General features: G+C 31.7%; 1 protein-coding gene across 6 annotated transcripts in view; it reads left to right on the top strand.

The window, feature by feature from the left end:
* The window catches only part of LOC145323722 (uncharacterized), a 174,989-nt gene that overhangs the window by 117,388 nt on the left and 29,905 nt on the right, over positions 1-27,696 (top strand). For all 6 annotated transcript variants that reach the window (XR_013881074.1, XR_013881073.1, XR_013881075.1 and 3 more), the window contains exons 13-19: positions 4,295-4,383; positions 5,823-5,925; positions 8,994-9,106; positions 14,880-14,943; positions 25,040-25,082; positions 26,062-26,176; positions 27,397-27,502. Coding sequence is in view for 2 of the 6 variants with exons in the window: in XM_080166204.1 (XP_080022330.1) it covers positions 4,295-4,383; positions 5,823-5,925; positions 8,994-9,106; positions 14,880-14,943; positions 25,040-25,082; positions 26,062-26,176; positions 27,397-27,502 (633 nt within the window). In the remaining 4 variants the exon portion in view is untranslated. The remainder of the gene's footprint in view (positions 1-4,294; positions 4,384-5,822; positions 5,926-8,993; positions 9,107-14,879; positions 14,944-25,039; positions 25,083-26,061; positions 26,177-27,396; positions 27,503-27,696) is intronic.

Below are 27,696 nucleotides of genomic sequence, written 5' to 3' on the forward strand. Positions count from 1 at the left end.
ATTCAGAAAAAAACGCCTGAAATTGTTTTTACTAGGAATAAACCTTTTTTTTATTAAATGGGAGAATTAATTTTTAGATGCTTAGTAAATTAAACCCTAGAGTTGGGGTATTATATAAGTCTTAATAAAAAAGGGAATAAAAGCTATTTACTAGTTTTTTCTTTTGTAGATTAATTTGGTGGGTTGCTAATTCAGGATCCGATTCAGTTATATGTTGGTGGCCAATTGAACTTAGGTACATTTTCGGTCTATCAGGTATCTGTTTTCAGAGAGGGAGGGGACAATGGGCTTTTTATTTCACTACTCCCCAAAGTTTTATAATAACGTTTTCTTATTCTGCCTTAACAACTCTGGGGACTTTTATTAAGTTTTGATTGGTTAGTTTTTTGAGTTGTGTATCCAAACATTTAAATCACTATTTGTAATATACAGTTATTTTTGCATCATCATTGGAGATACATATCAATTTATGGGCCATTGTCTTATCCCTTTAGATCCCTGATCTGTTCTCATTTTTCTTTGGTATTTGATGGTTAATTTTTGCCGCGCTACTTTTGGACATACTTATATTATACAATCTAAATACTTTTTTTCTAAATATGTTTGAAGTTTTTTTTATCCTGGGACTATTAAATTTTAATGGTATATAATTAATTTTGTTATACCAATTTCAATTACTTCTGATTACCTTGTTGTATATAGGTGTTCCTACACTTACGTATATAATTATATTCTCCAGTAACCAGAACAGAGCCCTTTGTTACACAATATACACTTTCGCAAATAATATATAACCAGACAACTACCTGGAACCCCCTGTTGGGGACCTTTTTCGTCTGCGAGCAACTTGCGTTCTGTTCTTTTGTAGCAACTTGGCTGTGTTTATATTCCCAACGCTATTAGTTGATGTTCAAAGACCCAATTGAAAATCGGCACACGGTCCTCGCGTTTGGGACTTACAGTTATTTAACCCCTTCCCCCTCTATTTTTGCTTACAAATTCTATTCTACTTAAGGATGCAATTGTCCTTTTGGCTGTAACTTTATTACTTTTAAGTTGTTCTATGTAATCACTTTTGATATTAAATTGCTTCATTTCATCTTTCTCTTTTTTCTTCTCTGCTTTATGGCTCAAGGAATAGGATATAAAAAGCTGTCATATTTCTGCAGGGTTAAGGGCTTAGGTAGTATAGAATATACGTGGATATTATGACAAGGGAAAATTGTCGTCAATTTAGGTTGCTAACATTGAAATCACTTATTGGTCTGTTCGTTTATCAAGTAGAATAGAAGTGGATGGGGTAAAGGGGATGGATTGGGGGCCGGATTGTTATCTTAGCCAGCTACAAGTTTCACTTTATTAGAGTACATGTTATTATTACTACATTAGACCGATATATACTTAAACAATATATGACATATTGACGAATACTTCTAGAAAATTACATCCACTCTTTTTCTGCTTGGCAATATTTCCATTTCCTAAACCCTTGTTGGGTTTTTAAAAGTCCCCAATGAAAGTGTATTTTTCTTCAAATTACCTACAATAAGACATTTATATTAAATAAGGTAACTTAGGGCAATTTTAGAACATTTAGCTTTAAATGGATCAAATTGAAATAGGTAGTTAGATAATGTGTTTTGGTTAATTAAAGCTATAAAAAACACATACAATATTAGCTTAAACTTATGTTTAAATGGCATGGATATGTAAGATTTTTGTTTTTCTGGGGGAAGAAAGGATATAGATTTGAAAATCATGGTTTACAAATTTTAGATTTTGACAATATATTTGTTTCTAACCCACTTTTTTAGGATATTTATGATTGTTTAAGCCGTTTTTTAGATCTTAAGCATCAATAACATTTACCCCAGTACAACCCATTTACAGGTGGGGGTAGAAAGTATGGGAAAATGGATATTAATTGTTGTTTAGCCCATAATATAAAGAGGAGGGGGGAGGGTTGAAAAAAAAATTAGGGAGGGTTCTTTTATGTGTGTGTGTGTGTGTGTTTGTATGTTTGTATATTTGAAAGCATCACCGACATAAACCTATTTGTCACACGGTTGCGTCACACATGGACATACACAAAAATTATACAAAATAAACTGATGTACATCCCCAATGATGATGTACAAAATTATCCATTCTTACAATTAGTGGTTGAAACTTTGGACACTCAACTTAATGAACCAACCAATCAAAAATCCTCATGGTTATTGAGCCAACGAATAAGACTTTGGGGACTAGTCTAATGTCCCCGCCCTCACTGGATCACAGCAAAGATTCAAGAAGAAAAATATATTTAGTAAATTTATTGAAAGATAAATATGTCCATATGTAGCACAGCAACATAGCTTTTAGAACACATAATGTAATATAACTTAAATTCTTTTATTTAATTTTTTTCTAAAATAATTTTCTCTTTCTGTACATGTCATTTAGATTTTAAAATGGGGTGGGGGGAGAGGGGGGGGGGCAATTCCATGTAATTCTTATTTTGTCATCTATATCTTAACAAAAGGCTTTAAAAACAAGAAAATCTTTGAAAAAGAAATGTTCCTTTCTGTACAAAAAACTTTATTGTAAGACATTTTTGAATTATCAAATGTTAATGAAAATAAATTTCCTCTAATAGTTTAATCAATATAAAGATTAATTAAAGAAAAATACAATATATATGTTTAGCGTAAAGACTCTAATTGTAGAAAAGCTTCGTTTTTTCTAAAAACAATGAAGCTATCCGTCAGTCTTTCTTCTTATTTATGCATATGCATTGGGGATATAGGGATATGTTAATGGACAATAAATTAATTTTCTTCATGATTTTATGTGTATAATTATGATTGAAGTATCCATTAGGGGAAGAAAGTTGTGTATATTAATGTAACCACCATTTTCCCCTCCCTACTTGTCATGCATAAATTTTGTTTATGAATTTGTTTAACATGATAAAATTTGCTAAAATTATGCATATTTAAATCAGCATAGTGTATGGTTTTAGTTCTGCAAATATTTCATAATATCAAATCGTTTATTCAGAAATAAATTGATGTACAGCCCCAATGATAATACACAAAATACCCCTTCTGTAGATTAAATTAGTGGTTGGGACTTTTAATCTCTCAACTCAATGAATCAACCAATTATAAGCCCCCAAAGTTGTTAAGCTAACCAATAAGAAGTTATTATGAAACTTCGGGGAATAATGCAATAAACAGCCCATTGTCTCTTATCTCTGCATTTTATTACAAATTATAACAGCATAAACTCACCCTTATTTATTTGCTATTGTGTCTTTTGAAATTATAAATTATGTGGATATTATGATATGCGAAAGTGAATTTACACCTTTAAATCAGTAAGGCTAATTTTAAAGTGTTTTAATAAACGCACTAAAATTTTTGTTCAATGACAGTGGTCTAAAGGGTTCTTACAATGGTCGATAAATGTCGATAAATTGATGATACACAAAATCATCCCTTCAGTAGATTACAATTAGTGGGTAAAGCGTTTGGACACTTAACTTAATGAACAAACTAATCAAAACTCAACAAAAATCCCCAAAGATAAGAAAACTTTGGGGACTAGTGTAATAGACAGCCAAATGTCCCCTTCCTCATTGATTTTATGGTGAATGACTCTTTTAAAATAGAATAACATGATCGGCCAATCCGTTTTTGTCAAAAACTTTTTGAGATCATAATTGACATACAAACATCTAGATTACTAAAAGTCACAACTCAATTTTTTCAAAACTTTTTATAAACGTTGAAAAATATTTGAGCGCATGTCCAGAATTTTGAATAAACTTGTATAGTTTTATTCAACGAGAAAACAAATTAATTTTTGATATAAAAAACTACATAAGAATATTTTCCTCTCTAAAAATACGATATTTGTTTCTAATGCGTTAAAAGTACATTTAACCTTTATCTATATTTAAGTCATGGATATAAGACAATAGTCGATAAATTGATGTACATCCCCATTAATGATACACAAAATTACCTATTCTGTAAATTAAATTTAGTGATTGAAACGTTTAGACACTCAACTTTATTTATCCATAAATCATAATGGATGAAAGTCCACAAAGTTGTTAAGTCAACCAATAAGAAAACGTTATTATATAACTTTGGGAACTAGTGTAATTAACAGCCCTTTTGTCCCCTCCCTCCCTGCATTTAAGTAGTAAAGATTCTATACTCAAAGCTAAAAAGAGTTACTATTTTTGTCTTTTACAAGGTTCGAAGCTTAGCAAAAAAACTAACTATTTCTTATTTTTTTTCAGATGACACCTGACAGTTTCGAGTATCAGAGTATCCTTGATCAAAATACAATTAGACGTCCCTGGCACGAGAGCTATAACAGAGCCAACAGGTTAGGATACCCCGCAGGGGTTATTTAATATTGTAAACTACCTAACTGCTATGTTATGTTCATCAGCTAGATATTAATATATTTTTGTTTGCCCAAATAATCTATGTATTAAAGAATGAAAAAACAACCAACCTTTTGATTGTACAACCTTTGTTATAAAAGGCCTTTTCATTGTATGGAGTCCTGTCTGTTTATAAGCCTGACAGAATTAGTAGATAAAATTTCAACGTCTCTAGTATAATGCAGTGTATTGAAAAATCCTTATAATTTGTGCATTGAAGGGGTGAAGATTATATAAGTGTACTCACTATCTCGTATGAGAAAAATCTGATATTTATAAGTATGAAAAATGATGGAGAAATATTGCCCAATATTTTAGGTGTGCATACTCTTCCGCGAATATATCACATTATCAGAACAGCAGATTATCAAAACAGCACAAACTGTTTTCTCCCTTTTCCATCACTTTCATCATTAAACATTCCATATTATATACGCTACTAGTGGCTATGCTCCTAGAGGCCTCTAGTGGCCCTTAAAGTGAGTGGCGGGACGTTGATCCCCCACCCACTTTATATTATTGTCAAAAAAGAAAAAGTGCATAATTTCTGGGGGGAGGATTTTTTCTAGAGGTGATTTATCTTGAAAGGGTGACAATACCTTCCCCCAAAATATTTTAAACCTTCCCAGCATCTTTGAGAAGCTACACTGCAAAGAAGAACCATATCGGTTCAGCGGTTACAGAGATCCTGCGTTATACACAGATCCTGCTACTATTATATAATGATTATGACTCTTTGAGAATATGAAACACTAAGCAAATGTGACGGCCTGCGGATGTGAATATACACCTTATAATATTTCAATGAATAAACCTCTTTGATAAAATAATTAATCAATGTGATAGCTTTTTATATTCACATGGTCGCTCTTGTGGACTATAACTTTCCTAGTCTGTATTACCTGCATATTGATTCAATTTAGCAATGGATATAACATGCGTGGATATTATGACAGGGGATATTTTGAAGTTACCTTAGGTTGCTCATTTATTGGTCAGTACGTTTCTGCTGTAGGAGGGGAGGGGATTAGGTAAACGGTAGTTAGTGGGGTGTTTACTAATATGTTACAATTAGCGGATGTGATGCAACACTGTTAGATGTAATAATAATATTGTAATTTATATTACGTTATTATATTCTGAGAGTGGTAATTCTTCTTAGGAAAAATCTGTTTTGCCTCCAACTTACACATAAAAAATAATACTTAAACTTGTTTGGTTATTTTAATTATTGCTGAGAAAGAACGATAATCTTTAAATTTAAAATTGCGGCTTTCTTAGCTGCGCTAACTATAAACACAGTTATGCTTTTGCAACGCAAATATTTACGTTATTACTGTGATAATAATGGATACAATCAATCTTGTTTTTGTTTCAGTGAGAACGAGAAAGTTCAAATTCCGAAGGTGTACTCGCACTATGGGTTCAAGTACTACCTGGACGCTCCCACTAGCTCCAGTGTCAGGAAGGAGGACGATAAGGTAGGATTTGCTCAGGCTATCCAGGGCGGAATTAGCCATATGGTTATTTTTCTATAGCTATATGTTATTGGTTGTTATGTCGGTGTAAATATTTGGCAAAACTAGCTACAACAGTGACGGTTTAAATCCTATTACATAAAGTAGTAAACTTTTTATGGAATCTTTGTTTAGGTCTTCTAATGGTTTTGTGCTACTTGAATTTATATTGAAATCTTTGGATAGTATTAGGCCCTCGAATATAGAGCCCCTGGTAAATCATGACCACTTATGCTAACGAAAGTCGACATAAATTGTTAAAATTTCGATATTAAATGTAAAATAAAGGGTCTACTTATTTCTTATTAGGTGGATGGATAATTTATCTGCTATTGCTCTATCCTTGCGTTCACAGAAATTTAGATATTTTCACTGATAAAATAACCACAAAGAAATAAAAAGGGGGAGATGGAGAGAAAAGGGGTAAGAAAAGGAGAGCAAAAAATTCTCTCTCTCTCTCTCTCTCTGTCGCTCTCTCCCTGTAGCTCTCTCGCCCTCTCTCTCGTATGTCTTGAATATCAATAGATTTGACGAACCATTTCTTGACACACTTTTTGTATTCAAGATTGCCGGGGATTGGGATATACATATATTCTGCGTTTTTTAACCTTTTAATCATACAACAATTTTGGGTTGATAGTATTCTTATTACATAAGGGGATGATTAGGTGGGGGTAGGGGGTCATACGCCAACCTCTTATAGCAGATTTATAATGCCTGTTTATGGGCTCAAGTAGCCCACCTTTTGTTAATTTTTATATTTTCACACATATGATAAAGCTGCTTTAGTAACCATTTTTAATGTCTTTATTTGTGACACGGTTTTATGGATTCGCAAATCTTTTATCTTTTCAGCGAATAACAATTCTCATATTGTATTCCCAAATAGTTAAAGAATAAGAACACGGGGAAGTGAATCATTGGAATAAAAAAACGCAAACATTACTTAATTCAAATAGATTAAGATTGTTGAATATTTGTTCTTAATATCAGCTTTTTATATATTCAGTCTGAGTGTTCCTACATTAATGCCATCAGCCTATTAATCAAAACAGCAATTTATCATATTAGCTTTGTTTAATTATAGCAAAATAACATAATAGAAAACTTATGATTCTTCTCAATATTTTATAATATTTTATTAACTGTATTACAGTTTAATATTCTTTTCTTCCTTTGTAATTTTATCTACTTTTTTACGCTTTACTGCTTATGAACCCAATTGTTTAAAACCCAAAAAATCTTCATTGCTTTTTATTATTAGCTGATTTAAATTAACACTTTTTCTTTACTCACTCAAAAATTTTCTAGACTATCAGGGGTTGGTATTCTAAAAAGTTTAAATGAGGAAGGATGATTATGTTATTAATAATTACAATGAAGTTAAGCAAGGAAACGAGAGGATAATCTACACCCTCTCTTCCCCCCTTTCAATAATTTTAGAATATATACTTATTTTTAGGTAATTTTCCATTCAGTCTGTTTGTATACAAGTTTTTATTAGTAAACATCTACACTTCTTACACTGAAGAATTGTAAATCATTTTTGTGTATAAGACCCATATTCTATATTTCCCAACGTAAGAGGAGACTTAAAAGGGTTAAAGATATGAGAAAAGGGTATGGGCTATATAGTTTCATATAAAATGCTTTTTGATCACTGTTCTTTCAATTTTACCAATTTTGTACGTAGATAAAATTTTAGTAAATCATGGCTTCCTTATTCAATTTATTGTAAGTTTAAAATTACTGGGCTACGTATAGATTTTATTATATAGTAATATTGATTGCGGTTTCTGTGATATTAATAAAAATACTTTTAGCTGGTTTGTTAGGCGCATTTTTGACAAAGCATGTTATTAATCATTTCATCAAAATTCTTAACATACCATTTGGAACAAATATCTATCTAGCTAAATGTCTATATATCTATCTACACTACATGGCTGTCTATCTTTTCTACGTCGACTAAAAACACTCAATTCAATGGGTTTTCATCTAATGGCTCTATATAGTAAGGGGTAAGAAGAGAGCAGAAAAATAGCCTAAAACTATCCAAGGACCTATTTAATGTTTCCCTAAAAGGAGAACTTAATCAGTTCAGAAGTTACTGAAATCTTATGATTTAGACAAAAAAAAATATCAATATTTTAAGCAGCCAAACGGCTGATTTTGGCAGCTAAATTGCGGCCGCAAAGCCATGGATAAAATATTCTTAATTTAGACAAAAGATAATTGAAATATTCGTATATTTGTTTATAGAAAAAGAGACTTAAATTCTGCAATTTTAATATTGATAAGCTTGGAACAATATAGCTATTTTTAAATAAATTGAAAAGGTTCTAAAAAGGTTCTTTTTACTATATCTAAACATTTCGGGGGAACATAATCCTGCGAGTCTAATACTGTGGGTCCCCTAACCATGCGGGGCTACCTAGTACCCAATATAACCAAGCCTGACCTAAAGTAATACAGGTAATAACGATCACTACCCAGCCTATTATAGTTAAACATAAATAGGGGATAAATATGGGGTGGGCTCTGTGCTTAACAAGGCACTTTTAGGTAAAGCACCAAAAGATAAATTTATTTTTAATTGGCCTATCCCAATATTCCTGATATTTTATGCATATAAATAAAAGGAATGTCATATAACATCAAATCAAATTGTATGTGTACAAGGATTTTACTTAAATGCAGTGACAAGGGAGCAGGATTCTTCAATTTGAACCATGATTTGTTTGTCTTTTATGTTATTTGAATTTAATGGTAGCGCAGCATAAAAAGCTAAAACTTTTTGAATACATGAAAGTAAGATTTTTTAAATGAAAGAATTTATCTAATCAATTTATGCTTTGACAGTTTTTCTAAATTAGATATATTACTACATCAAGAAAGTTTAAAATGTTTTAAAATCTGTCATTAAACAATAAAGAATGTGTCAATTTCAATAACACATTGTTTAAGGGACAGCCCCTGGTTATGCAGAAGCTATGCTAAAATTTTTATTAATTTTCTATTTATCTGTTTAGGTGACGTATATCAACAAGGGCCAGTTTTATGGCGTAACCTTGGAGTATGTCAGAGATCCAGAGGTCACACTGGCATCTAATACTGTCAAGTCTGTTATTATGCTGGTTTTCAGGTAAGATTAATATTATCCATTTGTCCATCATTCTGTCTCTTCACTTGTCCATGTCCAATTCAAATTGCTCATTTGTTTGTTTTTCTATTCGTCTAACAACTTTGCAACAAATGATGTTATAATTTTAGTTTCGCTATGTCTGTCTATATGTCATTCATCTATTTGTACATCCATCTATCAATTGGTCTTAATCTATTTTATTATTTATCTATCATCTTATATATCTTTTTGTCTATCATCTATCTGATTTTAAATGGAAGTTCAAATATTGTAGAATTTTCAATCTGTCTAAATTCATCTACTTTTGTCTAAGTATATTTATATCCATCGATATCTATCAATCTATTGGCGGTCTTACAATCTATCTTTTAGTCTACCCCTCACTATATACTGTTATCTATCCACCTACTAATCTAGCTTCACTACAAACATATCAAATCGTTCTTGATATAGCTGTATACTTCTTATAAAGCTATCATATCACTTCAAACCATATTGCCATAATCATAATGATAAAATATTTGCTTAATATAATATTATACCACATTTAATGTATATGGAAACATAGTTTATATTGATTTTCAAAAAGCCTAAAACCTGCTTTAGACAGTGGTAAACTTCCCTTAAAATTTTTAACCAATCGGTCCAGCTTTAATTGCATATTTAATTTAAATTGAACACATTTCGAAAACTACAATGTAAAAATAAATCATTTAAAATATCATTTATTTATCCATATTTATTATATCTAATTATTAATGGTTTATGTGATGTCTTAAGATATATTGATAATAATTATCGCTAAAAGTAGTGTTTTCGCCATGTAGCCAAAACTAATGAAATGTTAGTATGTCCTTCTGTCTGTGGAGAACAATTTAATTTTGTGAATACTTAATTTTTTGAAAAGATTCTTCAGACCGAAAGTCGTAAAAATAGTCTGTATTTAGGTCTGTCTGGTTTTAATTTGTTTTTTTTTGTCTTTTTTGCTTTCTTGGTGAATTTTTCTTTTTGTATGTACACTAATAGGCAAAGTACATTAGTACGAAATGGACTCTACCCATATTAAGACAATATTACTCAAATCTTGAACATTGACAAACATTTTAATATACAAAATGTATAAGATAAAAGTAACGCAGTAATAACAAGCTAACAAAATTATAAAGGGTATTTTTAATTATTAAAAACTTTGGGAACTTTTAATGAATTATGATTAGTTGATTCATGACTAGTAGTGTACAAACTTTTCAACCCATAATTTAATCTACAGAAGAGGTATTTTAATCTTTAAATCATTGCGTTATAGCAATATCTTTTCTTTTTAATATTTATACGTTTTCCTTGTAAGACAATTTCTCCCCATTTGTCTATCTTCCTATCTTTTATATAAGTAGGGTTTTTACAGATATTCAGAATTTTCAATATTTGTAGCGCAGCTACTATATATCTAGGGTATATAAGTCCGTTCTTTTACGAAGATTTGGATCTTATTACCTTCTATGTATATTAGATAGAGTATCTTAATGACTTCGACCCTTTAGTAAAGCAAGTAGAAGTTGGGGCTACACAATATTTAAGCCTTTCTAGCTGCTTTTTATAAGAGGGGTTGTCAGAAACCACCAAGGGGGATTGAAACTCCCCTATCTAAATTCCGTGCACGCACCTATTTTCACGGTAACCCTAGTATAGAGAAAATGCGCGCATGCTTTATTAGAGCACATTACAATAAATTTTAATGGTTATTTCTTTTAGTATCTCTCCTCCTAAGTGAACTAAGAAATTAACAGAGATATTAGCCCAGCTAAACACTAAAATTATACCCAGATTCTAATGATACATGGATAGTATAATGGAAGAATAATCATTCCAGTCTGGCTTCGAAACCGCTTGATATACGCTGGATTAGGATCGGTTCTCAGCCAAACTGAAAAATCATGTATAGCATTGTATTACAGACAATTTCCCACAAATATTTAAATTAAAATCATAAAATTAATACGAGTGTTTTTAGCCTGCCTTCGGCCCCTCAGGGCTAACAAAACTTTCACTTAAATATCTGCAGAAAGCTGTCTATAATACGTTGCGATAAATGACTTATCTTTCTTTGCAAATCAAGGGAAAGTTAGGGTGGAAGATTTGAACGTCAGCGTGGTTGTGTGTGTGTTAGCCTTACCTAATGACACCAATTTAATGTTGGGTAGCTTCGCTACTAAAAATAGGCAGTTATATTTTTTTATTTGTGTACGTGCTTCGTAAAAAGGGATAGTATAGGCAGATCGAGCCTTAAAAGCGCAGCTATTATATAATAAGAATATATAACAGACAAAGGTAAGTCAAATATAATCCTTAAAATTTCACCCTACATCTAACATTTAACATTTGATTTAAAATCATAAGTTCCACCTGTACTGTTATTTTTTCTTTATAATCTTTGTAGTTTCTTGGATTTGCGCTACTATTGGATATAATCGTCCGTTCATGTTCATTATTTGAGCATTTAAAAAGTTGAAGTTGATAATTACAAAAACAAGAAAAATTAAGACCATAATTGGCACAGAAATATAAAGCTAACAACAGTGAAACTATGTATGTGAAATTTAAAAAGTTGTTTTAATTCTTCATTAATATATATTGTTTGGTAATAAAAAAAGGATGACAACATCTTTAAAAGTTTATTTTAAAAAAATGCGCCACTAAAAACAATTTTACTATTTTTTATTTCATCCCTACGAGAATATGAAAAAAAGTAGTTTGGTATTTTTGGCAAGAATATGGCGCTTTTGGGGAAATGCCCTGGCTTAGTGGATACCTAAATAGAGTTATAAAGCTTTAAAATAAGAAAAGGAATTTAAATTGTCACCTACTCTATAATACTTTTATAATACTAAAATACCTCTGAAATGGGTGGACCTACGTCCTACATGCCTTATCTCTTCAGGAAAACTTTGTATTGAACCTTTGCTTGTTTTATGCTATTTTCAGGAGACACTAAAAGGTGTTTTTTTTCTAGCATTACTTAAATTTCTGAAATATAGTAGCTATGAGATGCATACATTGTACGTCGGTTTTCAGAGATAAAGGGAATAAATATCAATATGAAATTTGGTTAAAACTAGTAACAAAACATTCTTTTAATTCGTTGGCTTAAAATGTCTGGTACTTTTTTCCCATTTTGACAGATTGTTCTATCTAGCAGTGCCAAAACTTTTCAACCAAAAATTTGAATCTATAGATAGGTTAATTTTATATATCATAATTAAGGATGTACATCAATTATCATCCATTATCTCATCCTTTATGATAATCATGTATTATACTATTAGCCTAAAAGTATAGACACATCACACAATAGAGGAATTTTACCATTCCATCTATGCCAGCTTAAAAGGGGTAAAATTTTGGCGCGTAAAAATTGTACCTTTGGCTAGGTTAAGTCCAGGTTGAGTGTATCATTTGTGTCAGGTTATGCACTACTCACCATTCACACACGCACACACACTAACACACGCACACTCACACACACACACAGTTTATGCATTACTCCTCATACATACACACACACACACACACAATTTATGTCCAAAATGGATGTGCCCAATAAAGCTACACTTTAAAGACGGCAAAAATTTCTACATTTTTGTATGATCCAGGAAGGGACAAAAATTTTTGCCGCTACGTTCCATCATTTGTTTGATGAATATCTGATTGATTGTACTAATTAACAGCGTACAAACTATCCACCTATAGTTTAAATCTAGATAAGAAATATTTTATATTGAATTAAGCGTTCAATGCACAATGTGTTAATTAAATGTCATTTTTGGTGATTTATTGACACAACAACCCTTATTTAACAACTAATCCTCTATTCTAATATATTTATTGGCCAGAATAAGTAGGAAAAAAACCCAAAGGGTAGTAGCTTAAAGATGAAATTGTTTTAACATACAAGGATCATTTCATCAAATTGAAGCGAAGATTTTTTAAGAGAAAAAATAATAATTTAATCCTTTTGATCTAACATATAAAGTATGAGAAAAGAATATACCTAGCGAACATTATTTTTTAATTAGTCGTTTTTTTTATATTGCTTTCAAAAAAACTAAATCCTTCCTATGTTTTATAAAAATAAGCTCAAATTATTCACTCTAGCATTTCAGAGATGATTTTTAAACTTTATTTTTTCAGTATATGAAAAATTGAATTATTTTATGTATTAACAGTTGTTGAGACTCTATAACTGATAAAACAATATACTATTAAGACAGACTTATAGAGTAGCGTCGCATCTCAAAATTTTTTTCTATATCTGTTCCCCAAATCAGATTGTATGGTGTGCTAATGCAGGGGTTGGAGATTAAATTTTTGACATGTAATTGTTTTAAAGTTCAGCTTCAAATAGACATTCTCCAAATTTTAGGATTTTACATGCCTTTCTTTCATAGGGGCATATTTTCAATTCAAATTGGTTCATTTTTTTGTTTAAATATTTGGCGCTTTTACGTAAAGTATCTTGATGAGCACATTACCCCCCATCCTTTGTGTTGATTACTTAGATCGGTTTAGGTTATATTGGGTAAAGAATAGCCCCGCAGTGCTACAGCAACGCAGGTTAAACCTTGTTTTTGAGTTATTTTTAAAAAGGGGTAGGTTTTAAAGTGCTCCATAGACGCTTTGTATGAAAAAACCTTATATCTTAAAAATAAAGACTGCGAGTCTTTTCGTCCTTATATTGATTTTAAATTGGTATTACTTATTACTGCGCTATTTATTAACAAAATTGTACTTGTTTTTTTTAATGAGGTAATGTTGTCAATTTAACAAGCTAACAGTTTTCAGTAGCTATTAATTTTTACTACAAAACATTGACGACAAAATTTACATCTTATGTTTTTACATTCTAGCTTAAAATTAAATGCATCTTTCATTGATATATCCCTCTATTCAAAGGCTTTGGCGTTATATGTAACGCATATTTTAGTTGTGTTAATATGTTAGAAGTTATTTAATAATGTTTACAGATAGGACTTGCTAACAAAGATCATGCAATTAAAGTTTTGTCTATTTTTGTGATTTTATGAAAACAATTCTAAAGAAATAAGACGACAAGAGAAATTAAAGAGGTGGGCTGGGTAGAATCCCATTTTTCACCATTAAAAACTATGTTTTCCCTAACTCTTATTTTAAAATCTTATGGGGGTCTCACAGAAATAACAAACCTAATATATTATAGAACATAAATTGTTGGGGGTCCGGGTTCCCACTTTTGATAAATAGTAAATGGCTAAATTGGGTTTACTGATTATTTTTACACAAATTTTACAACTTGCAAATTTTTTGTGCCATGTCTCAGAAATAGTTTTGCTAATTAACGATTCATTGTCAGTGTGTCTGTCTGTCTCTCTTTTTCTTTCTCCTTCTATCTCTCTCTAGCTGTCTCTCTCTCTCTCTTTCTTTTTCTATCTCACTCATTTTCTTTCTTGCTTGCTTTCTCTCGTTCCCTTTATCTCTTTCTCTATCTCTTTTTGTCTCACTTTTCCTCACTCTCTCTCCCTGCCTCTCTCTTTGTCTCTCTGTCTCTCTCTCTCTTTCTATCTTCCCCCCTGCTTTTTTATTTCTCTTTCTTTCTCTCTCATTTTCTTTCTTTCCCTCTATAAATCTCTTTATTTCTATCTATTTTATCTTTCTTTGTCTCTTTTTTTATTATTTAAAAGTACTTAAATCTTTGATTCTATCATTATCTTCCCAACTAACACTTTAATTTTCTTTTCAGGGAAGGAAAATCTCAAGAGGAGGAGATCAAAGCTTGGCAATTCTGGCATCAACGACAACACTCGGTAAGTATAATTTAAAAGAAATATCGGATGTGGCGGAGGAGGGGAGTTCTTTTGTCAAAATCATCTTTGTGATAAAATAAATTAAAGAGATTGTAGGAGAGAGAACATTTTTTCAATACAAATGCAATATTTTAATGCTTCAGAAAATTGTTAACATCAAAATATTCCATTCTATCTCTATTTTTAGTGTTTTCTAAAATTTGAATTTGGCAAAACTTGTAGGAAATACCCCCCCCCCCCCCCCATTCTATAATAAGATTAATTTGCATTTACGATACCTACTTTGTACCGTTGAAGTCTTTAAGAATACGTAGAAATTATAACGAATTTTTTCTTGTGTCCTTTAAGATCTCTCTGATTACTGAATTAATTGAAAACTACATCTATGGTCATATACACCCTTGGCAGGTTTTGAGCTATTTGTCTTTAACATTTTAGATGCCATTTGAGGCTAGAAGCAGTGCCGCTAATATTTTATACCAAAGTAAAAGACATAAAATAGAAAATGCTACTTAACGACAAAGATAGCTAGAAAGAAAAATAAAAAAACAATTTAGATAATTAGATAGCTATAAAATTCTAGATAGATAGATAGACAGAGTGATATAAAAATGTTATGCTTATTTCAAGTCTTTTAAATGTTTAGGCTTAATTCTCTTTTTCGTTAGTGGATGTCTTACCCCCCTCCCCCTTTTAAGGTTAGGCTTAGGTAATCAACGAATAGGTAACCCCCATTTTGTAAGAGTTCGCAAGAGGACTAGTATCCTACTCCAATCTAAAATTAAGAGGAGGTGGGGCTATTTTCAATAGAAAAATAAAAATCTACCAAAACCATTCTAATAATTTATTATTCTTATCCTTTTGTCTTTCAAGGCCTTCAGAGACATATGTTCATTCAAAAAGATATATTTTGTTTAAAATGAATCATTACATACATTATGATTATACAAATAATCATTGTGCTATTGTGTCAGTCATAACTACTAGAATAATTTTTAACTATTGGATATAAATATTTTGGAATTGTCTTTTTTTCCAATAATACTCGTAATTGGCTAAATTAACAACTATCAGTTTTGTTGAAAGTATACCTGGGGAGTTGGAGATACTAAAGGGCAAAATAATGAATATTCAGGGAGGGAAAGGTTAAAGGAACCCACTTACTGGCAGCAGTGTGACAGTGCAATAACATGGTCGCTCAGGCAGTAATTGAAAGTGCTTTTATATCATGAAAACTTTTAAAATGAAATATCAGTTATACTCTTCCCCTTTTTTATTCCATTAAAATTTTCTCAATTTCTCACGATTAGTTTTCTTATTACTGATATCTGTTTTTTTTACTGGTGGACTGCTTACTTTTATGATCGTCCCAGTTTTTAGAGAAGAATTCTACACAAACATTACGTGGTTGAAATCGATGAAAATTTGTGAATAGTAAATCGCTTTTATTTGCAAGATCAATGGATGTTACATTTACAAAAATAACACTTTTTTTTAGATTTTGCGTTATTATTCTTTTATAAACTCTTTACAGCTATATATTGAACAATAAGATGCTAGAAAAAGTCGTCCCCTTTTTTCAGATCTACAACCCTTTTTGCCCCTAAAAATTCCAGCAACTAAAGGCATACTCTTACACATAAGACTTTAAGGGGAATATTTGTTAGTCCTTTTTCTTAAATAAGTTACCAAGGGCAGAATATCACACAAAAACCATTGGGTGATAGATTGATTTATCGTCAACTGTCCCATCCCTTCATTCCCTGTAAGTTTAATGGTCAGAGATAGTTGTGAAGATTTATGTATGACCATTACTTTAATTGGAATCAGATACACAGCTTGTCAAGAATTAGTTTATCTTCAGTGGTCTTTTCCCCAGGGAGGCAGGAAGGGGAAAATGGACAAGAAAACAATTTCCAGTATGATTTCCCAGCCATACTGAAAAATCATGTATAACATTGCATCACAGACAATTTTCCACGAATAATAAAACAAAAATCATAATATTACTACCAGTTTTGATAGTCCGGGCTTTCTGCCCGATTTTTCATTTCAATATCCGCGGAAAGCTGTCTATAATACGATGTGATAAATAACTATTTCGCCCTCCCAATGTATTAGATTTAATAATCTATATTTGTTTAATGGAAACAAATTGAGGGAAAGGATTAGTTTATCCGCCACAATCACCTTTCTGTCCCTCAACCCAGCTCCAAAAATTACAAAACTTTACAATTTGGGGGAAGCTTTTTTTATCGTCCATTGTCTCATCCCTCTATTCCTGACCTAGCCCATTCTTGGGGGGAAGAGGCAAAGTTTTGCTCTAGATTAGGGGTGTTTCTTCAATGACCAGATTGTTTGTTTGTGTTACTTAAGACCTCTGAAATAGCCAGATTTGGTAAAAATGTTAATGGAAATATACTTGGCAAGTTTTAGGCCATTATATTTCACGTTTTTATCCTAAATTCTTATTTAAAATCCTGCATTAAACAGCTGATAAAATAAGTAAATAAAAAAAGGTTGTAAATAAATTGAATTGCCACTGACCTCTCCCTCTCCATAAATTATGAAGTTGAATTGTGTTTGTGACCTCCATGATAATTTTATATCATTAAAGACCAACGACCCGACCCAATTTGTTTACATTGTAGACATACCCTCTCTAGTTAGTTGCTTACAGCAATCTTTAATCAAATAATGAACTTTTTCTTCCAAATGGCCAGAAGCTAGGTTTATTTTAAATTTAAATGCCTTGCCTACCTGTTTTATTCAATTCTGTGATAAACAAGGATGATTACGTGCTAAACATATTTTGCCGTTTACTTAAATGACAAACTTACAAATAAACCTACAAACTACGAGACAAAAAGACAACCAAACAAACGTAAGTGTAGATAGACAGGTACAGAGGTGGGTTGACAAAGAAATAGACAACAATAATAGACATTCAGATGGCAAACAGACAGACAGACATAAAGCGAAACATATGGAATATTGACAAACAGACATACAGACAGACATGCTATTAGTAGACAGATAGACTGACAGATATATCAACAAACAAATATACAGACAGTTAGACTGACAAACATAATAGACAAATCGACACACAAATAGGTGAGATATCTTACATTAGAACATTAAGACAAGTAGATAGACAGACAGACAAACAGACAAAATAGCCATACATACAAATTGTCCGTAAATAAATGCGGTTCAATTTTCTCAATTGTTTTTGAAGCCTAGTAGCTAGTTCAACTATTTTCTTTAGCCCAGGAATACAGGGCTAGGATATTGGATGATAAAACTTTTCCAATTCTTATTTGTCCTGGTACAATGTATCCATTAGAAAACTCTTATTTATATCTTTTTTATAGTTGAATTTTTTTTGTTTGTCTCTTAAGATCCTAGTAACGACTATGTTGTTATTTTACTTGATATTATAACTAGCGGCTTCGCCCCTTTGCCCTAAGAGGTGATAAAAAAATTAAGGCAAAATTCGTTGAAGAACCAAGGAAATCGAAATCTTCTACAAAACATAAAGGACCAAGGAAATCTTCAGCAAAAAAAAGAAAAAAAAGAAAAGAAAAGAAAAGAAAAAGATGTCCCACCCCCCAAGAAAATAGCTTAAAACCACCACAGGACCAATAGGTATGTACCCTGAAGAGTAGAATCCTATCAGTTCAGTGGTTACCGAGATCTAAAGCTTCAGACGGACGGACAGACAGACGGACGAACGGAGAGACATCAAGCTACTTTGTATTATAGATAGCCCAATTGTCTAAGTGGGCTAGTACACATAAAAGTACAATATATTAATCATAAAAAATTTTGATAATTAAAATTATATTAATCTGACAGTCCATTCGTTTTTGATTAGGGAGAATAAAATTCTGATATCTGATTTGGAACCAAACAGTCGGTCTACAGGGGTTTAGGGACGGGTATTTTTTTTTAAATAAAAACAGATCATCATCATTTAAATAATGAGAAAATCAAAGGGTGTTTTACCCACGTGAGGATGTTATATACTAAACCTAACATAATTATTTAGTAGCCCTTTGATTGAACAATCTTTTTCTAGCAGTCTTTGCTGTATATGAAAAGAATTTCGCCTGTTTATATGCTAAGGCATTCCACTTTACCAAATTATAAATGTCATGCGATTTCCTTCAGTTAAACGCGGTTTTATCCATTACTAGAAATAATATTTTTCCCTATACCCTTTGATGGGTGTTGTTATAAAAAGTTAAAATATTCATTTTTAATCATTTATGATAGTGCAATCATATGAGAAAAAAAAAACTTGTCCGTAACGGCTTCAAATCCGATTCCTATCCGCTGTATACAAACCAGTTCTTGACCGTTAAGAATTTGTATCTTAGACTTCTGTTTCACAGGGCAAAAAAAGAAATTGGTTTTCCATTTCTCATTTCTTATCCACGGATAACTGTCTATAAACCATACTAGATAATTGTTAATTGACAAAAACGTTTTAGGCTTTCATTATGAATTAAGTTTTTATAGAAAATTGATGGAAAATTCTCTTTTTTTGCTTCAAAGCATAACCTCATTCTATCCAAACGTCTGTAACAAGAAAAGTAGCAATAAAAAGAATAGTAAAGTTGAATGTAGTAAAAAAATATGATGTCTTTAATGAAATCTACGTTTGTGAAGGGTGTTAAAGCTTAACTGGCAAAATGACGGCTTTTACTAAAATACTTCCAAATTTTAATTTTTAACACATCTTATGTAACTTTTTCTTTTTATTGTTCATTTAAGATTTTAAAGCATCAGCTCAATTTATCTTATTATTATTATTTTATTCTATTCAGAGCAAAACGTTCAAGAGATATAAAGTTACAATGAACACTAAAATACGTTACAACTTTTCAGGAATGTAAAGGGATAAGACAATGGCTAATAAATTGATGTTTATACTCAATAATGACACATAATAATTGCAGATTGCAATTAGTGGTTAAAAAGTTTGGACACTCAACTAAATAAACCCAAAGGTGTTGATCCAACGAATTAGAAAACGTTTTTATGAAACTTTTGGGACCAGTGTAACAAACAGCCCATTGTCCCCTCCTGCTCTCTCTGGCAATCATTAATGATTTTTTTTTGTCCTTTCTAGACCAATGTACATTTTTTAATTTTGACCACTTCTGGACCGAGGCACAAATTCCAATTATTGAGAAGATAAGCAGAACTGATATTTACTCACAAAATTATTCAGGGATAGGGATATGCAAATAGAAGAACTTTGGGGACTTTACATTTACAGTGCCCCATGCTTTTTTATGGATACATTCTTTCTTTAGTAGACTAAAAACCTTTGGGATTTTATTAAATCTCAATTGGATTGCAGAAAGACTATTGTATTGTCTTGTCTTATATTGGAGATAGATTTTTATATTTTTTTTTGTGAAGATTCCTTTGTTTTTTTAACGGTCGTTTAGCTCTCCTTTTCTTATTCAAGATAAAGTATTTTTAAGATGTACCATAATGAATTTTGTCATTCTTGTTACATTTCTATTTGATTTTAAGAAAAATTATCCTTGCATTGATCGAAAAAGATTGTAAGAGTGAAAAAGTGTTTATACGTTAATATAAATATTTTATTTTACGTTATCCCAATATTCTATCCTACTATGTAAAGTAGTAAGCTTTTAAGCTTTTTTTGTCTGTAGCGAAGGATCTCGCCAACCGCTGAACCTGCATGGTACTCCTTTACAGTGAAGCTTATTATAAATCCTAATATGGTTTAAGTTTTGTAAATAAGTCTGGGCATGGTTTAATGCTATTTTTCTGCCCTTATATATCCTTTCGAATAGCAGCCGCTAGTCTCCATACAGCTATTATGCTATTTGGTAAGGCTAATATTTTTGTTGTTTTATGGGAACAAGGACAAAATCCACCTTATTTGGATAGCTAGCTACACATCTACAAACATGGGTTATCAATTTTAACAGACCAAAAGATGCCCTTATTCGCTCTTATTTATCTTTCTATCTACCTTTCATTCCATCTCTCTCTCTCACTTTCTCCCTCTCTCTCTCTCTCTCTCTCTCTCTCTCTCTCTCTTTCTTTCTGTGCCTCTCTCTTTCTTTCTTTCTGTACCCCTCTCTCTCTCTCCCTTTCTCTTTCTTTCTCCTTTTGCTTAACTTTTCACAATTAATTATTTTTTTTTGTTTCTGTGAATTTAAAATTTTCCTAAAACATCAATTTTCATCTACGTATTTAGTTTTGAACTTGTATAAAAAAAATATTTGTTATTTTGTCAGTCCATTGATAATAAAACTCAAATTGAAGAAAATGTCTTGGTAACTAAACTGGTGCAACTCATTATCACGGAAATGAAACACTAAAAGAAAGATCGTAAAATCAATCGGTTTATGATTTGTTTAAATGGGAAAAGAAAAATAAATAAAATATAAAGAAACTGACGGACAAAGTTATAAAAAGATTGCTACGCTGTTTTGTTATCAATTAGGAATTTCACAATGCAACAATTTAAGACAGACACAAAAAACACAAGGTCTAATGGATTGTGGATTTAATTAAGATTATTTTTTTTTATCGGGAAATAAGATTTCTGTAAATATGATGACTTTATAATGATTTCTTAACCTATCCTAACTTATGTGATGGCCTTTAGGTGAAAGTATTGTATAAGTTTCTATATTAACCCATTAGTGCCGAGCGCCACTTTTATGGACCGATCGAGCTGAAAATTTCAGGGAAGCTTTGTTATGGTAAAAACGGAATTCCAATTTTTTTGTTTTGCTCTAGTGGCATGCACAGGAAAGTTGCAATAAAACCCGGTTCGGCGCGAGTAAAGAAACCGTTCGGCATAGGTAACCGTTTTTGGCGTTTTTTGGTGCTTTCCCCCGGCATTCAAGCCCGGTTTTGTCCTAAATACCCCAATGTCCTAAATTTGGCCCAAAAAATTAAAAATATAATTTTTGAACGTCCAAAGTGAGTTGTAGAGTAGCAAATACTATGATACAATCCGTAATTGAAAACTACATAACCTCATGTAATTGATAGAGCTACAAGTAAGATACGAAACGATTTATATCACATTTAGTGTTTTGGCTATAGATGCCACCCTTTTCAGTTAAAAAAGCCCGTTTCCTAGGAGTTTTAAAATTTGATATCTATATGTTGACGGGTATCTTTACTCGCACCGAGCAGGGCGATAAAACTAGCAGGTATCTTTACTTGCGCCGAGCCAGAGCTATATAGAACGTAAAAAAACGATTTAAAAAAATCAAATAAAAAATAATAATTTGAATAAAACGAATTCACAAATGAATGTAGTTGCCAATAAACTTTAAATTTCACGAAAAAAATCACTAACTTTACTTCATAAACAAAAAAGTTAGAAGGGGTATTTTGAAATGACCTCGTTTTTCTTGGTTTTCAAATTTTGTTGAGCTATACCGGCAAACGGAAGTAAGCAAAACTGCCTGCTCCAGGGGGAAATGAAAACCAGGGTAGTAGAGGGGGGATTCATACTGAGAATGATGCAATCCTGAAACTGAGAACCGGTTTTTTCCGGGATTTTTTGGAACCGGGCAATAAAAGCCGGTTCGTCACTAATGGGTTAACAGTATACTGTTGTAAAATAAGCGGCCAATTTTTTTTTCGACGCCATATCCCTATTTTCAAAAATAAATTGCGTACCATTGCAGCTACTTATATAAAGAGGCCTTTTAAACCATTGGGAAAAAATTAGAGAATGGTATTCATAATATTAAATTGTATAACAGACAGACTAACAAAAAACGTTTGATTAAAAAATATCTTATGTCTATTTGAGAATTAGTAGAACATGACAGACAAATATTTAAATACAGAATTAAGTATACGTTTAAGATCTAAATTTTCTTTTTTTTCTCACTCATAATAGCTTAACAAACCACTGATGAATTGATCTGCACGCTACTGCTTTATCAATAAGTCTTCTTGATCTTCAGGGATCTAAAGGGATAAGACAATGATGATATAAAGAATTACCCTTTCTGTAGCGTAAAATAAGTGGTTGAAAGTTTGAACACTCAACTTAATAAACCAACCAATCACAAAAGGCCCTTAAGTTGTTAAATAAGAAAACGTTATTATAAAACTTTGGGGGCTATTGTAATAAACAGCCCCTTGTCCTCTCTTTCTCTGCTTGATCTTACATTCATTTTCCTAAATACAAGCATCTTTCCTTATCAGAAACTAAGCTAAAAATTCCAACGCATTAAAGTTAAAATGAAACTGCGTAATTTTATTATATGATGGTTCTAAGGTTGTATAAACCAAATAATTTCAGTACATTTTTCTATTAAAATTATCTTGTTACTCTTCTGTTTTGTTACTTCAACTTCTATATAAATTTTGCTCTATCTATAATACAAAGTAGAACGATGTCTGTCTGTCCGTCTGTCCGTCTGACCGTCTGTCCGTCCGTCTGTCTGTCTGTCCCTTAAGATCTCGGTAACCACTGAACCGATCGGATTCTACTCTTCAGGGTATCTACCTATTGGTCCTGTGGTGGTTTTAAGCTATTTTCTCGGGGGGTGGGACACCCCCAACCCCCCAAAAAACCAAAAAATCCCCCCCCATTTTTTTTTTTTTTTTTTTTTTTTTTTTTTTTTTTAAGGAGTTTCCATGGTCCTTTATGGTCTCTCGCAATAATTTTTTTTTATCACCTCTTGGGCAAAGCCCCTAGAGGCTAGGGGCGAAGCCGCTAGTTAAAACATATTGCATAATTGAGAAAAAAAATGTTGTACACTTAGTTCATTTCTTTAAAAAAAAATATTAAAAGATGAATTTTAAATTAGGTCCTAAAAGGATGATTAAATAAGGAACTAAAAACATTATTATAAAATTGAAAGTCTAAAACAAAAATCATTAAATTTGAGCAATATTTTTTTTCTACTTTTCATTGTAATTTGGTAAATTTGATCTACAACCATTTCTTTTACTCTAAGATTTTACAGGGCAAAATTTGTGAAAGATTAATTTCGTTCTAAAATGTTAGATAAAATTGATGTTATGTAGCCTGTAAGGCAATATTAAATCATCACATGACCGATTATTATACAACCATTATGGGTGATGCTTCACTTGCGCATTTTTTTTGTTTTTGCAAAAATACACAATTGCAAATAAAGATAAGTAGTTGTTTAATGATAAAATTAGAGGGTTTGTTAATATTTTGGGGCTTTCATCCTATTATATAAAGTAGTAAAGGTTTTTTGTCTGTCCCGAAGGATCTCGCTAACCGCTGAACCTGAGGTTTTAGATTATTTTCTATACTCTTATGAACACAAATTTGAAATGAGATGAAGTCGACTTTTCCCCCTCATACCTAAGGAGCCCCTAGGGACGTAGCCGTTAGTGATTTAATAATGTGAAACATTTAGCGGTAATGAAAGTACACCCCATTATGAGTTAAGTTAGAATCTATAGTCTTTTAGTAACTATGTGTTACAGTATTACTTTCCTCTTGCAAGCTATGATATTATGATAGTACAAAAAAGTTAAAAAATGACCATAAAACCATCTTTTATAAAGAGGAAATTTTATTATAAAATATATCACATTTTATGTATTAAATTACCAAATATTTTAGTAAAAATATTTTTGAAAATGCTAATAGAACAAGGATGAAATATTTTTGATAACTTTTTCTTGGGTACAATAACAACCAACATATAGCCTAAAACATGCCTATGACAGTTTTGCTTAGTTTCCTTGATAAATTAAGAACTATAATAATATCTTCTTTGATTGTACTCTAAAGGTTTCCGAGATCTTAATGTACACACAAACCTCCAGCTACTTTAGTACTTTAGGCATGGAGGGGGGGGGGGGGGTTAAATGTAGATTATGATAACCCTCAAAGTTTAAAACTTGTTCTTTTTTGATATTATTGTTTTACTATAAGACTTTGTAGTTAATATTGAATCTTGATTGGATGCCACAGAGTAACAGTCTCCAAAATAATCCACCGATGATATTGATCCTCCATTGTCTTATCCCCTAAGATCCCTGATATTGTCGGAATTAATGATTGTATTTCTCTATTTTTCAGATAAAACAGCGGATTATCGATGTTGACACGAAAAACAGCCACGGTAAGTCTGATTAATACATTTTCTTGTGGTGCACCTACTCTACAATTTATTAATATCCATACATTTAGATACATTTTTTACAGCTAAAAACTCATATATAGCATTGCAGAGTTAAGAAGTTCAGTTGAAATTATTACCAAAATTATATTTTTATATTAAGATGCCATATCAAACATCTTCTACGGGATCTCACATTTTTCACATTTTAATGCCTTGCTACCTATGCTACCAAAATAATCCTTGTTGAGTTAGCCTCTATTTTGTCCATTAACCTTAATTTTAAATCTCGATCAAATTGTATTTTTTCCATATACGAATTTATTGACAAATCTGCCAAAAAAATTGGGTTTGTCCATTTTTTTCTAGATTTTATAATAACTGTATATTTACTCTTTATTCAAGTTCTAAAAGTTATTGACCTTGTGTCGACTCTCAGTTGGTTCTTTAAAAATCAACCAATAGTGTCGGGAATATTAACACAGACAGAAAACAATTTACTAGCAGACAAAAAAAGGTTCTTTATAGGTGGATCCAGGTAGTTGTCTGGTTAAACATCTATACTATAAAGGGGGGGGGGGGCGAAAGTGACACTTTTTGAAACCAAAACTAAAAGTCAACAAAGGAACTCAACTAAAAAAAGAGTTACAGGTCTGAGATTTTGCATGGCAGTTGCTTTATAGGGGTAAAATATGGAACTGTGAAGAAACGGCGGCGCAACCGCCGAAAACCGCCGTTTCCCGCCAAAATATTTTTTGCCTTTTCTCGGCGGTTTTCGGCAGTTGCGACGCCGTTTTTTCACAGTTCCAAATTGCACCCCTATAAAGCAACTACCATCCAAAATGTCAGACCTGTACCTCTTTTTTTAGTTGAGTTCCTTTGACTTTTAGTTTTGGTTTCAAAAAGTGTCAGTTTCGCCCCCCCCCCCCTTTATTGTTATTCTTGCACAACTTATGGAGTTAAATGTTCTTGTTTGATGTAGGTCTAGTCGGACATATCGAAGAGCTTTCCCACAACGCTATCGCCATCTACTGGAACCCGCTGGAATCTATCGCCAAGGTCAACCTGGCTGTTCAGTGCCTGTCCACGGATTTCAGGTAAATCTAGAATCTTCGCTGTTCAACTGTTTTATATGCTAACTAGCGGTTGCGCCTTCAGCATCTCAAAGGGGAAGGAAGGGGCTAGATGAATATATACCATAGACTTAAATCTAAAAATAAACCTAAAGCCTAAAACCATCGTGTAGCCTATTTAAAGCTTACCTTAAATGAAAAACGTAAGTAGTTCAGTAATGAGATTTTAAGCATTAGATAATAAAAACCTTACCATTTAATATAATAGGATAGGTCAATGTATTGTTAAAGAGAAAGAAAAATAGTTATAAAATAATTCTTCCACCAAAGTTTATCTTTAGAAACCTAATTCTCGGATGATATATTGGTTTGAAGATTAAGTTTAATATCATTGACCAATCCCTTCTTTGGTATATGAAATAGTTATTGATATTCTTCTAAATCAAAGAAAATGAGATTTGCAATATCTATAGCACCCCCCCCCTCCCCACACCCTAAGAAAGAAAGGATAACATTTTACATAAAGAATTGCGGAGTAAGCTTAATTTATCATCCATTGTCCTATCCCAATAATCGTGTAATAATAAAGCACTATACATCTTTTGTACAATAATTCTTTTTCGTGTGTGTGCTATCATTTACATGCATTGTTATATCCATAAAGTATTCCTTATTCGCAGAATGGTGGAAACCAGGAATCTTGAGGGATAAGACAATGGTTGATATATTGATCTATATTACCAATTATAAAAAAAGAAATTGTCCCTGTAGTAGATTAAAATTATCAGACACAGTTTGTACAAACCAATCAATGTCCCTTCACTTCCTGAAATAAATTTGGCGAATTTTTGATTTCATAATATGATACATATGGTGCAAGTAATAAGACACCTTCTTTTTCTGAGAGCGCACGAATTTCAGATTTAGTTGTTGGTAATTTTAATTGAATTGTCCATTTTTAAACATATTTACATTTAAACGTCCATGCAGTATGGCTAATAAAATGCATTTTATTTCAGATGAGGTTTATGTTCTTAAACCCCGAAAAATACAAATTAGTCCCTACTGCTGCTATGTTAGTCGCTTTACTAGAATATTAAAAACTGGCGCAACTCATTTAAATGCACATTTAGAACTCTCAGACAAAGGTTGTGTATTTATAAGTTCTTGTCTGTAGGATGAGGTCCATAATATCATAAGTTTTGGAATATACATAGTTAATAGTAATGTATTGTCTTTTTTAGCACACAAAAAGGAGTGAAAGGGTTGCCGCTTCACATCCAAATAGACACTTTTGAGGACCCAAGACAAGAAGTAGGCACCCCCACTTTCCACAGAGGATATTGCCAGGTATTTTTTTTTCTTTAATTCGCGGATTTTAATTTGTTTTAGTTTCTATGCTTCGCTATTTTTTATGTTGTCATCCTTGTTTTGATTCTTATTCTTAGACTTAATCTTTTTAGAGCCATTTATTTAATTTGCTATTTTTTTACCTTAAAACGAAAAGTCGCCTAAAACAGCTGAAAACAGATGGCTAAAGGAAA

The sequence above is a fragment of the Acartia tonsa genome, chromosome 7 (assembly GCF_053477335.1).
Source record: "Acartia tonsa isolate MP-2025a chromosome 7, ASM5347733v1, whole genome shotgun sequence".
NCBI lineage: Eukaryota > Metazoa > Arthropoda > Copepoda > Calanoida > Acartiidae > Acartia > Acartia tonsa.